Source organism: Cetorhinus maximus, chromosome 5, assembly GCF_964194155.1.
Source record: "Cetorhinus maximus chromosome 5, sCetMax3.hap1.1, whole genome shotgun sequence".
Lineage (NCBI taxonomy): Eukaryota > Metazoa > Chordata > Chondrichthyes > Lamniformes > Cetorhinidae > Cetorhinus > Cetorhinus maximus.
Window position 1 is genome coordinate 99,546,075 of NC_135883.1, and position 13,647 is coordinate 99,559,721.

Consider the following 13,647-nt stretch of genomic DNA (forward strand, 5'->3'; position numbering starts at 1 on the left):
TTTAACTCTGCAAGTGGCCTCAAGATGGGGAGAGATGATTCCCACATGGGGCATAGGCACATTCACCTCAAAATTTTCAGGGGCTAATAGTTTAAGGTCTTTTTTGTGGTTTATAATTTTTATATTCTGTAATAATGAGGATCAGGAAAGAAAACCCTAGGGTAATTGATTTAAAAGGTTTAATTTAAAGGGATAAGTCATGGCAGGAGAGCTCAAAGCCGTGGTGTGCTCCTCATGCTCCATGTGGGAATCCGGGAACATTTCCAGTGCCCAGGACCAGCATGTGTGCAGGAAGTGTGTCCAGCTGCAGCTCCTGGAAGCTCGAGTTTCAGAGCTGGAACGACAGGTAGGGACACTGTGGAGCATCTGCGCATCTGAGAGCATTGTGGATAGCACATTTAGAGAGGTGGTCACACCACAGCTGAAGGGGCTTGAGGAAGAAAGGGAATGGGTGACCACCAGCCAGTCCAACAGAAACAGGCAGGTAGTTCAGGAGTCCCCTGGTGTCCTGCTCACAAATCGGTGTTCCATTTTGGAGGCTGATGAGAGTGCTGGCTCCTCCAGGGAGTGCAGACAGAGCCAAGCTTCTGGGACCACAAGCAGCCTGTCTGTACAGGAGGAGAGGAAGAGAGGATGAGCAATAATAATAGGGGATTCTATAGTCAGGGGAACAGATAGGTGCTACTGTGACCCTCAACATGACTCCAGGATGGTGTGTTGCCTCCCTGGTGCCAGGGTCCAGGATGTTACTGAACGGCTGCAGAGTATCCTGAAGGGGGAGGGTGATAAGGCATAGGTCATGGTACATGTTGCTACCAATGACATAGGTAGAAAGATGGATGAGGTCTTGCATCAAGAATTCAGGGAGTTAGGCAGTAGACTGAAAAGCAGGACCTCTCGGGTTGTAATCTCTGGATTACTCCCAGTGTCACGTGCTAGCGAGCACAGAAATAGGAGAATAGCACAGATGAATTCGTGGCTTAAAAGTTGGTGCAGGAGGGAGGGTTTTAGATCCCTGGATCACTGGGACCGTTTCTGGGGAAGGTGGGACCTGTACAAGCGGGATGGTCCACATCTGAACCAGAGCTGGACTAACATCCTTGCGGGCGGGTTTGCTAGTGCTGTTGGGAGGAGTTTAAACTATTTCGGCAGGTGGAGGGAATACAGAATGTTAGCTGAATAGGGACACGTCATAATACAGTAAAACAATCAAGTCAGAGGGAGTACAACTGCATTAAGTTTCAAGGGAGTAAGGCAAGGCTGGATGGCCTCTACTTTAATACCAGGAGTATTACAGGTAAAACGGATGAGTTAATGGTGAGGATTGACACGTGGAATTGTCATTGAGCTATCATTGAGACATGGTTGAGGGAGGGGCAGGATTGGCAGCTCAACATTCCATGATATAGAATCTTCAGGCGAGACAGGAGAGGGGGTAAAAGAGGAGGAGGCATTGAATTATTAGTTAAGGAGTCAGTTACTGGAGTAAGGAGAGATGATATTTTGGAGGGGGCATCGAATGAAGCTTTGTGGGTAGAGCTTAGGAATAAAAAAAAGGGGCAGCCACATTGGTAAGTGTTTCTTACAGGCCCCCAGATAGTCAGCGGGAAATTGAGGGGCAAATATGTGCACAATTTGCTGAGGTGTGTAAAAACAATAAAAATAGGTTAATTATATTAGGTGATTTCAACTTTCCCGACGTTAATTGGGATAGACATAATGTTAAGGGCTTGGATGGAGTGGATTCTTGAAATGTGTACGGGAGAACTTTTTAGGTCAATATGTAGAGGGACCAACAAGGGACGGTGCATTGCTGGACCTAATTCTGGGGAATGAAGCTGGACAGGTGGCTGAGGTGGTGGTGGGGGAGTGTTTTAGTGATAACAGCCACAACATTGTACAATTTAAGCTTTTTATGGACAAAGAAATAGACAAGTTGCAAAAAAATATTTTGGATTGAGGGAGGGTGGATTTTAGTAAAATAAGGCAGGGTCTGGCCAAGGTAGACTGGGAACAGCTGCTTGTGGGGAAATCTACAGAGGAGCAGTGGAGGGCGTTCAAAAAGGAAATGGGGAGGGTACAGGCTCAGCATGTTCCCTCTAGGGTGATAGGAAGGAGTAACAAGCCCAGCGAATCATGGATGACCAGAGATATTCTGGATACGATGAGAAGGAAAAGAGAGGCTTTTAGCAGGTACAAAGGGAACAAATCAACGGAGGCATTAGTGGAGTACAGAAAGTGCAGGGTGGAGCTTAAGAAAGCAATTAGGAGAGCAAAGAGGAGATATGAGAAAGCTCTGGCTGCTAAAAGTAGGGAAAATCCCAAGATAGTCTATAAGTATATCAATGGGAAGAGGATAACCAGGGAAAGAGTAGGGCACATTAGGGACCAAGGAGGCAAACTATGGGTGGAGCCAGGGGACATCGGTAGAGTGTTGAATGAGTACTTCACATCCGTCTTCACCCAAGAGAATGAGGATGAAGGTATGGAACTCGGGGAGAGAGACTGCGAGGTTCTTGAGCAAATTGATATAGGGAGTGACAAGGTATTGGAGGTGTTGGCAGGCTTAAAAGTGGACAAATCTCCAGGTCCGGATGATTTGGGTCCCAGACTGCTGAGGGAGGGAAGGGAGGAGATCGCAGGGGCTCTGACCCAAATTTTTAAATCCCCTCTGGACATGGGGGAGGTGCCAGAGGACTGGAGAACAGCTAATTTGGTTCTGCTATTTAAGAAGGGTTGTAGAGATAAGCCAGGGAATTACAGGCCAGTGAGTCTCACATCAGTGGTAGGGAAACTATTGGAGAAAATTCTGAAGGAGAGAATCTATCTCCACTTGGAGAGGCAAGGTTTGATCAGGGATAGTCAGCATGGCTTTGTCAGAGGGAGGTCATGTCTAACAAATGTGATTGAATTTTTTGAGGAAGTGACCAGGTGTGTAGATGAGGGCAGTGCAGTTGAGGTAGTTTATATGGATTTCAGCAAAGCCTTTGACAAGGTCCCACATGGGAGACTTATAAAGAAGGCAAATGCACATGGGATACAGGGTAATTTGATAAGGTGGATTCAAAATTGGCTTAGTTGTAGGAGACAGAAGGTGATGACAGAAGGCTGCTTTAGTGACTGGAAGCCTGTGTTCAGTGGCATACCACAGGGATCTGTGCTGGGTCCCCTATTATTCGCCATTTATATAAATGACAGATGACTATTTGGGGAGTAGGATTAGTAAGTTTGCGGATGACACAAAGATTGGCTGGGTGGTTAACAGTGAGGTTGAGTGTCTTGGGCTACAGGAAGATATAGGTGGGATGGTCAAATGGGCAGATGAAATTTAACCCTGAAAAAAGTGTGAGGTGCTATACTTTGGAAGGAGTAATTTGACAAGGAAGTATTCAATGAACGACATGACACTAGGAAGTTCTGAGGAACAATGGGGCCTTGACGTGTGTGTCCATAGATCTCTGAAGGTGGAGGGACATGTTAGTGGGGTGGTGAAAAAGGCATATGGGACACTTGCTTTTATCAATCGAGGCATAGATTACAAAAGTAGGGAGGCCATGTTGGAGTTGTATAGAACCTTGGTGAGGCCACAGCTGGAATGCTGTGTGCAGTTCTGGTCACCACATTATAGGAAGGAAGTGATTGCACTGGAGAGGGTGCAGGGGAGATTCACCAGTATGTTGTCTGGGATGAAACATTTTAGTCATGAAGAGAGGTTGGATATCTTGGGTTGTTGTCGTCGGAGCAGAGAAGACTGAGGGGCGACCTGATCGAGGTGTACAAGATTATGAGGGGCGTGGACAGGGTGGATACAGAGCAGCTGTTCCCCTTAGTTGAAGGGTCAGTCACACAGGGGACACAGGTTCAAGGTGGGGGCAGGAGGTTTAGGGGGGATGTGAAGAAAAACCTTTTTACCCAGAGGGTGGTGACGGCCTGGAATGCGCTGCCTGAGAGGGTGGTGGAGGTGGGTTGCCTCACATCCTTTAAAAAGTGCCTGGATGAGCACTTGGCACGTCATAACATTCAAGGCTATGGGCCAAGTGCTGGTAAATGGGATTAGGTAGGTAGGTCAAGTGTTTCTCACATGTCGGTGTAGACTCGGTGGGCTAAAGGGCCTCTTCTGCACTGCGTGATTCTGTGAAATGGATATCCACCACCATCACAATGGGATCAAGCGATACAGGGGGAGGATTGAGTGGTCTGTGAGGGAGGGAAGCCTGAACATTAAGCTTATCTGGGATAATGGGAAGGGTTCCCATACTCACACAGGGAGGGTCTAAGCTGGTCTGGCAGTGAGAGCTCAGCACTGCCATCTTCCAACTTGCAGCGATGGCGCACTACAAAATTGAGGAGAAACTCTGTTGGTGAGGGCTCTGAGGGCAGTTTGGAGGGAAGGTGCATGCACTGGAGGTGGGGGGCGCGGTGCTAATTAAAGGGGCACCCAACTGAACTGTGCATTCCCAAATAAGGAGAGATGCACAGCTGAGACATGGTAGGAGCTTTTCAACAACAATGCAGGGAATCAGGAAAGTGAGGCAATGAGTCTCCGGAGCATGTGTCCTTGCTGAGATGAGGTGCTAACTGAAGGAGGGAGTTCTGGCATCAGATGTCAGAAGGTGCTGCCTCTTTAAGCGTCTATCCTGCATACCAGTCACAATGGCAGCCTACAAGAGCCAGGAGCTGTTCCACTATCCTCAGTGGGCTCATAGCTGAATGCTTTTAATCTGTCAAAGCTCCTCAAGGAGATCCATCTCCAGCAATGGGACAACGCATTCTGTGTAACCTGATCGGTGACACTTGGGCCAAGGCAGCTGAAGACGTTCTGCAAATGTGCGTCTGTTCTCATATGATTCAATCCTCTGTGTCACCTTCTCCTTTATCACATTAACATCTGGCACTCTCAGTTAGGGATGCTGGCCTGCTTTTATCCTCACTTTACTATACATATGGACCACCTGAGGATGATGGCGTTCAACCACTTGTGTGACAGACATTAAAATGCCTCCTCTTTAAGACACACATTGTGCTTCATGGCCAACCCTGGCCCTTGCGAACTCCAAAATGTTCAGACACTGAAGCCCTCAAGGTGACGGGTCATTGTTAATAAAGAGCAGACTTCAGCTTCAGTATATCCTTGTTTCTATCCCATTGCTCCCCTCAACATTGTCTAAAGCTATGATGTGCACTTCCAGAGCCTTCCAGAACTTCTATTGACCACCAAATTTCACCATTTGCAATTAGCAGCACTCGCCTCAGCGAGTGTTTAGGTGATGGGACGCACAGCGCTGCATCTCAACATTGTGATGAGAGCCTTTTGGCCACAATCCAGACAATTACAGGTTGAGAAACGCTCCAGGCTGTAGGCTTGAGTGCCAGGGAAATAATGTGGCTGAGAGGGGCAGAGCTTCAGCACCTTGAGGTGGCAAGGTGCTCCCACTTATTGGTGAGCTTAGCAGGTGTACACTTGGAAAGTCGGAAACGCGGTTGGCTGACAGGGGCACACATGAGCTCTGAGCATGGGCTCATAGCAAGAAAACCCTGCCAGATGACAGAGAGCACATGGAGCTGCACGATATATGACCCTCCTCCATGCGTGAACACATCTCTCCTTGTACACTGCACCTTCACCTTTCAAGAATGCAGACAAGATATTAGAACACTTCTGCCTCAATCATACACAGCCAAGAATAAAATGCCATGACCCTGCAAAGCTTGTGAATGAGGTTCGTTCCATGAGCACATTTAACATTAAGGTCGAGGCATCACTGATGTCGAGAATGATCTGAAAAAGGGTCACGCACTGTGGTGATATGGAAGCACACTACTTAGACGAGACACCCATGAGACCCAGCGCCATGTGTGATAAGTGAGGTGAGAGACCATGGTATCACACCTGATTGACAATACAGCTCATCACAGAAAGGAGGCATACACAAGAGGAGATGTGAAATGGGTGCGATTCCATTTACATTTGTGTACATCACATATATGTTGTGAACACCCGTGCTACTGCTGTACTCTTAAATCTTTTTAACTTTCCTAACCCTAGCACTACGTCTTGGTGTTTCCCCGACGTCCACAGCAGAGGAGGAGGCAGCCCGCTGACTGCTACGCCCTGTTGTCTGTGATGACCTTGGTGGATGCCCTCTGGAAGGCCAAAACATGGAGGGTCCCGCCCTGCTTTGAGTGTCCAGCTGTGGGGCAGGTGCAACCTCCTCGGCCTGTGGAGCTCGAGGTGATGGAAGAGGGCATCAGGATCAGTCGGACAGCCCCAGAGTCACCTTGGTGGATGGCCTCAGGATGTCCAGCTGCTGGTGCTCCTGCCTTATCCCTGGCTGACTCCTTGAGGAGAAGGGGCAACTTGAGTGTGATCTAGGTGTTCTGCCCTCTCTCATGTAGCTACTGATGGATGCCACCAATAGCTACAGCAATGGAGTGCTGCTCTTGCAGCGGTGCAGGACCGATGTCCTGGACCGGGATCTCAATGGCAGCTGCCATCCTACCAGTGTTGACCTCGGTGCATTGGCATACTGGTGCTATCACCTCAGACTGAAGGCGGACAGACTCCTCCATCGTCCGTTGCAATCTGAGGAGTGCAGCTGACATTCCTTCCTGAAAATCCCTTGACTGTCGTTGCAGTCCAGAGACTTGTCATCTGACTCAGACTCAACAGAATCATGGCCTCCAGCAGTCCTCCAGGTGCCGGCAACCTCACCTCCGCCTCCTGTGGACCAGATTGTGCGCTGTGCTCACCAGATTGTGACATTGAAGCTGCTCTAGAACTAGGTCCCACTGAGGTGTGTGTCTCTGCGATGCTGGAGGGTGTGGGTGAGCGCTGTGACAGATCTTCTATGGTGCTCCCCTCATCTGAGGTGTCGTGGAGCTGGAGCTGAGGGCCTGGCTTGTGTTTGTCCTTGAGCACTGTCCAGAGGTGCCAATGAAAGAAAGGAGGGGCAATTAGTGCATGTCAGGCGACTCTCAAAACAGGACAAAGCACTCACAGTATAGTTGCCTGAATGATGAGCTGGTGCAGGATCCTCCCTTGAGTGTGAGCCACCCACCTCAAGGTTGGCACAGGCATGGTCCACCTCCTCTCTGGCCAGCTCAATGGCTCTGTTCTCGAAAGGAGTGAAGAACTTGATTTAGGCCACTCCACCCCCGGTCTGAGACCTCTCCCTTTGAGTGTGTGCAAGCTTGTCCTGCACAAAGACAGGTGGAGAGTGTGAGCAGGGTGCATGTCAGGGAAGATGATAAGGATGCCTGCCATGTGTGGGTGGTGAATGCGGCTATGGACGAGATGAGGACGCAAACTGCAGAGGATATGAGGCCAGATGGAGATGTGAAGGTGTGTGTGAGAGAGAGAGTGGTGATGCCCCTTGAGCTGGCAGTGTGGGAGATGCCAGTGAATGTGTGATGGGCTGGTGGGTGGGTGAGTTGAGACTGATGAGATGGCTGACTAACCCTCGCGGCATGGATGAGATTGTTCGTCTTCCTTCTGCACTGGGTGGCTAACCTCTGCTGTGCTGCGTTGATACTGACCACCATTGCCACCCCCTGTCAAGCCGGTGAGGTTGGTGGACCTCCTCCAGCTGTCATGGGGGTAGAGGACATCACGGCTGGCCTCAACTGTGTCTAGCAGGCATTCCAGTGAGGCATCACTGAATTTTGGAGCATCATGCTTCTTTCCTATGGGAGCCATGTCTTCTGTGGAACAGTCCTGGGCTGCAGACATTTAAAATGTTGTAGACGGGTGCATTTAAATATGGCTCCTGGAGTGAGGAAGTGGTGAGTTCACGGTGTGGCAGGCGAATCAGAGATCGCCCGGCAGCGATCCAGCGTGCTTCCTGTGCATGCATAATTAATACAGCGGCGAGCAGATGAAACGGTTCAAAAATCCACCATGGCGGCCGGCAGGTAGAACACCATTTTTCACGTCCGCTGCTGCAATTAGTGCAATGAGGGGAAAATCCAGCCCTATATCAGCAGTGGAGGGTTTGAGGGAGCTGGTACCAATGTACAACTGGTTATATATTAGCTTAATGAACCATACTCATAACAATTAGTGCTTTCAAACCTCCCATTTTAATTAACTTCCCCAGTAATATTGGGTTAATTGATCATGATTGGTGGAGGTATCCAAATTTAAATCAGGAATTTTGATTAATAACTACTTTCGCCTCCAAGAGTAATTGGCTGGAATCCCTTTCCAAAAACTTTTTCCTTGCCGTCTCTTTCCTCCTTAATGACATTCCTTAAAACTTATCCCTCTACTAAGCACTTGGCCACCTGTACTAATGTCCCCTTGTTTGGACCAGAGTCAGCTCTTGTCCCATTATTTTCTGTGAAGCACTATGAGACATTTCACTATGATAAATGCACTAAATATAAGCTGCAGTTGTAATGTTATTTAATACAATAACGACAACAACTTATATTTATATAGTGCCTTTAGGCTTAATAAAATGTCCCAAGGTGCATAACAGAAGCAATATAAAACAAAATTTGACACTGAGTCACATAAGTGGATATTAGGTCAGATGACCAAAGGCTTGGTCAAAGAGGTGGGTTTTAAGGAGTGTCTTAAAGGAGGAAACTGAGGTAGAAAGACAGGGAAAGATAGGAATGTAACTACAGAGCTAAGGGCCTGGACAACTGAAGGCACAAGCAGCAAAGGTGGAGCGGATATGGTCAAGGGGCCAAAATGAGATGAAGGCCCATATCTCGGAGGACCATGGGGCTCGGGGAGATTACATAGAGAGGGAGGGGTGAGGCCATGGAGGGATTTGAAAACAAGGATGAGAATTTTAAAATCATGGCATTGCTTGAATAGGAGCCACAGGGGTGATAGGAGAATGGGACTTGATGGGTGCTGGGACTAAAGCAGCAGAATTTTGAATGACTTCAAGTTTACAGAGGGTGGAATGTGGGAGATCAACCATGGGTACATTAGAATAGGCAAGTCTAAAGGGAAAATAGGCACGAATGAGGGTTTCAGCAGCAGATGAGCTGAGGCAGAGAAAAAGTAAGGCAATGTTATGGAGGTGAATCACAAAGGTTAGTATGCAGGTACAGCAGGTAATTAGGGAAGTTAATAGAATGTTATTATTTATTGTGAGGGGAATTGAATACAAAAGTAGGGAGGTTATGCTTCAGTTATACAGGGCACCGGTGAGACAGCATCTGGAGTATTGTGTACAGGACTGGTCTTATTTAAAGAAAAATGTAACTGTGTTAGAAGCAGTTCAGAGAAGGTTTTCTAGACTAATACCAGAAATAGGAGGATTGTCTTATGTGGAAAGGCTGGACAGGCTAGGCTTGTATCCACTGGAATTGAGAAGAGTAAGAGGCAACTTGATTGAAACCTTTAAGATCCTGAGGGGTCTTGACAGGGTGGATGTGGAGAGGATGTTTCCTCTTGTGGGAAAATCTAGAACTAGGGGTCACTGTTTAAATAAGAGGTCGCTCATTTAAAACAGAGATGAGGAGAAATTTTTTCTCACAGAAGGTTATGAGTCTTTGGAACTCTGTTCCCCATAAGGACGGTGGGAGCAGATTCTTTGAATATTTTTAAGGCAGAGCTAGATAGATTCTTGATTAACAAGGGGTTAAAAGGTTATTGGGGGTAGCCAGGAATGTGGGGCCGAGATTACATTCAGATCAGCCATGATCTTGTTGAATGGTGGAGCAGGCTCGAGGGGCCGAGTGGCCTACTCCTGCTCCTAATTCGTATGTTTGTATGTTCGTAGGTGGAAATAGGTAGTCGTAGTCAAGGTGCGAATATATGGTTGGAAGCTCCTCTTAGGGTTAAATATTAAAAGGTTGCAAGCAGTCTGGTTCAGTCTTGGGTTGGAGGCTAGGGGAACAGAGTTTGGAATGGGAAAACTATGACTTTCATCTTCCAAATATTTAATTGGAGGAAATTTCTGCTCATCCATTACTGGATGTTGGATAAGCAGTCTGGTAATTAAGTAACAGTGGTTCAGTCAAGAGAAGTGGTAGTGAGGGAGAGCTCAGATTTATCCTGCAATCCGAGCCTGAGCACCAGGTAGAAGCCAATTTGTAGCACATAAAGGATTTCTCTAACTTTCATTAACTTTACAAGTTGGTGCTGCCAACATACTGCTCCATGTGACAGGACCCACCAGTCAGTCAGGGACCCTCACGCAATGTCCTATCCATTCATTCTGATGGATGAGAAAGTTGAATAATTCCATTTGCCATGGCATTGGATTCCTGATGCACGCTTCCTGCGGGCAAAACCGTGCCCCTCGCTTGGGGGATGAATTCATTAAAACACTACTCTCTTGAAAAGGAACCAGAAATTCGGCAGTGTATCAACTCGGCAAAACGGAGGAAATGGCTCATCAAATAATAGTTAACAACAGGCCGGTGACATAACGGAAAGATAACAAATGTATATAAAACAGACGGGGAAACTAAGCAAAATGTCTGAAACTTAAAATCCCCCGGTGATGCATTTGGAAAGAGTTGGATCCTTTGGCATTTAGTAGCCATTCAACAACAAACGGTCACTTATTGGAAAAGATGTTTTCCATTGAGTGAAATAGATTGGTCCATCTGTAGATTCTGTGAAGCTTGAAAATCAATGATATTTACCTGTGCGAGTTCCTCTCACTGAAATGATTCGCAAATCATTAGCAAAAGCCCTCTCCAGATTCCCTGTACTTTCGGTGAGCAGACTCCGCCTGTCTGTTGCTTTAAACCCGTACAATCGACACAGAGCCCAACTTATTTTTCTCTGTCCTGCGCGAATCATCTTCAGAGTTCTTCAGCCAAACCTCTCTCCGCACTCTGATCAATTGGAGTCATCTATTTAAACAGAAGCTGCCAATCACGCCCCCAGCTCCCGTGCAATCACACTGTCTAGAACAGATCTGTACAATGTTACTGCAGCCACTTACACTCATTGCAAACATACACAACAATAAAAAAAATATATAGTTAATCAATCACTGTTCTTCATCTGCGCTCATCTAATTTAGATCCAAGCAAAATATGTCCAATGATAAACATGTTTTGTTTTTAAATATCGCTTCTGGGTTCGTTGTGCAAAATGATACTTAAGGGCTATCTCAATCGTAAAGATTACAGTGCCAATGAACAGTGCAGAGATTGGCAATGCAATTACGTGTATGTAACATAATATAAAGCAAAACCAGAAAATACTGGAAACACTCAGCAGATCAGGCAGCTTATTTTTTTATGCATTCATGGGATGTGGGCCTTGCTGCCCATCCCTAATTGCCCTTGAGAAGGTGGTGGTGATCTGCCTTCTTGAACTGCTGCAGTCCATGTGGTGTGGGTGCACCCACAGTGCTGATAGGAAGGGAATTACGGGATTTTGACCCAGCGACAGTGAAGGAACGGTGATATATTTCCAAGTCAGGATGATGAGTGGCTTGAAGGGGAACTTCCAGGTGGTGGTGTTCCCATGTGTCTGCTGCCCTTGTCTTTTGAGATGGAGAGAGAAATATTGAACAGAGAATGAGACTAAACCTTTCAGGTGGATAACCTTTCATCACAACCATAGAGATTTCTAACATTTGCAGTATTTTGCTTTTTATGCATTTTATAAATTGACCACCATGATCATGCTGACCTCCTAATCATAGTTTCAAACAGCCTCAGTAGGTCTGTTTTCCAATGGTAGGCAATGCTGACTTGGGTCAGTAGTCTGACCATCCTGATCACATGAAAGCCATCAATAAAGTGCCAACAGCCTTCTCTCACCACTACGAACGCAGGTAACATTTTGTTGTCATCTTGCCCGGGCAGCATGTATAAGGCTTGGCTGTACCCTGGGGCTAACTGGAATGATTGCAACTAGGAAGTTGCTATATGGGATCAGCAACCTAGTCAAAAGATTCTTACTTTAGCTGGACTGATATCATATTTAGTCTAACAGAGTTCCATGTCCCATCTGTTGGTATTGTCACGCAGGCCTCGTTTGAACAGTGAATAATGTGCTGAATCATTAGATGAGAAAGGGAAATTAAATGGACAGAAAACCAGAAATATACAGAATATATATTTCTACTCAAAATCCAAATATGAAAAGATTCTGTTATTAACCCACTTGATCCGTAAATACAGAAGATGAAACAAAAACTCAGGTACTCAGAAAGACTCAAGGATGTTTGTTGGTCTATTTGCTTTAGAGCAGTGTAGACTTTGAGGTGACCTGTTCAAATAATTAAGGGGTTGGATTGCATCCCTATTGGATTATTCCAGATTGGGGAGGACCAGGGTATATGAGCTTACACTATGTAAGAGCAGGACTATACTGGATGTAAGAGAGTTTTTCTTTTCCCAGAGAATCTCTGGAATACATTAATCAGCTGGTGTGGGGCATGCTGACTCACTGCTTTCAACTGGGAGCCGGATCAGTTCCTGACTGGAGCAGAGTGCATAGAAAGTAAGTGTCTTTATAGAAAATGCTCGGTCTGTGTGATATCCTGGACTGCTTTCTACCACCTGAGAGGTGAGTATTTTCCTTATTTGGCCATAGATCTTTTCTTTAGTTCTTTCTCTCTCCTGGGAAATTGCACTGCTGTAGGATGGGGTGAGGTGAGTGATCAATGAAAGAAGTATTTAGCCTGAAGAAGAGTCATACAGACTCGAAACATTAATTTTGTTTTACTCTCTCCGCAGGTGCTCTCAGACCTGCTGAGTTTTTCCAGCATTTTCTGCTTTTGTTTAAGTCTTTAGCCATGATGCTCTGGCTCTCATGAACATGGAGCAGGTTTTAGGGTCCAACTGCTCTTTTCATGCAGGTCAATTTCATATCTTCATATGTTTTGTTCATTCGACACCAAAGATAGTCAGACATCAGAGACAGTGCAACAGAAAAAAAAGATAGCCAAAATAATATCTAATTTAAGATACCTGAAATGGGAGGAGAGATTCAAAACCTTGGGCTTAAACTCCGCTGAATGCTCAGTAGAGACATTGGCTGGGATTTTCTGTGCCTGCCAGTGTCGGGCGTGTCCGGTGGTGTGATCAGACAATATGGCATGATCGGTTTTATGACGGCGTGCAACCAGTTTGCGATCGTCCCCTCAGCACGCTGATGGCGGGCTGCGTTTCCTGACATCGGGCATCAGAAACCTCATTGTAATACATCTGCATATCATTATAAGGCCAGCCCACTGGAATCGTCCCAACACCCCCCACGGCCACCACTGGATCATCCGCCCATGCCAGTGGGAAAGCAGGTCGACGTGTTTCACAACAGCATATAAAAGGTGTACACTTGGTGGGCTGCAATTTGAGGTGAGTACACAGTAACATTGTGCAGTGCTCACCAGGATCACCTGTGGGACTACTTCAAGCTTGAGGTGCATTGGGAGGGTGAGTGGGCAAGGGTGTGGGCAAGGGCAACCCTGCGGTTGAGGTGACTTGGGAGGGGGGGGTGGTGCTAGGGCTGCCCTGTGGTTGAAGGTAACGCACAAGCATTCGGGGCGGGTGTCAGGGTGGATGACGGAAGTTGGGCATTAGGGACACCTTATATAAAGTGACCATTCCTCTGAAACTGAGACAGTTCAGGTGCAGCCATTGATATGATTGAAGTCAGGCTTCTAGCTTATCTGTCCACTCAAGCAACGCAGAGGCATCAAAGAGCAACCAAGT

General features: G+C 46.7%; 1 protein-coding gene across 1 annotated transcript in view; it reads right to left on the minus strand.

Annotated features, from left to right (window-relative positions):
- Nucleotides 1–10,822, minus strand: part of LOC144680819 (protein FAM162B-like) — a 65,979-nt gene extending 55,157 nt beyond the window's left edge. The window contains exon 1 of the mRNA XM_078542241.1: nt 10,615–10,822. Coding sequence (XP_078398367.1) covers nt 10,615–10,774 — 160 coding nt within the window. The 5' untranslated portion in view covers nt 10,775–10,822. The remainder of the gene's footprint in view (nt 1–10,614) is intronic.
- Nucleotides 10,823–13,647: the final 2,825 nt, after the last annotated feature.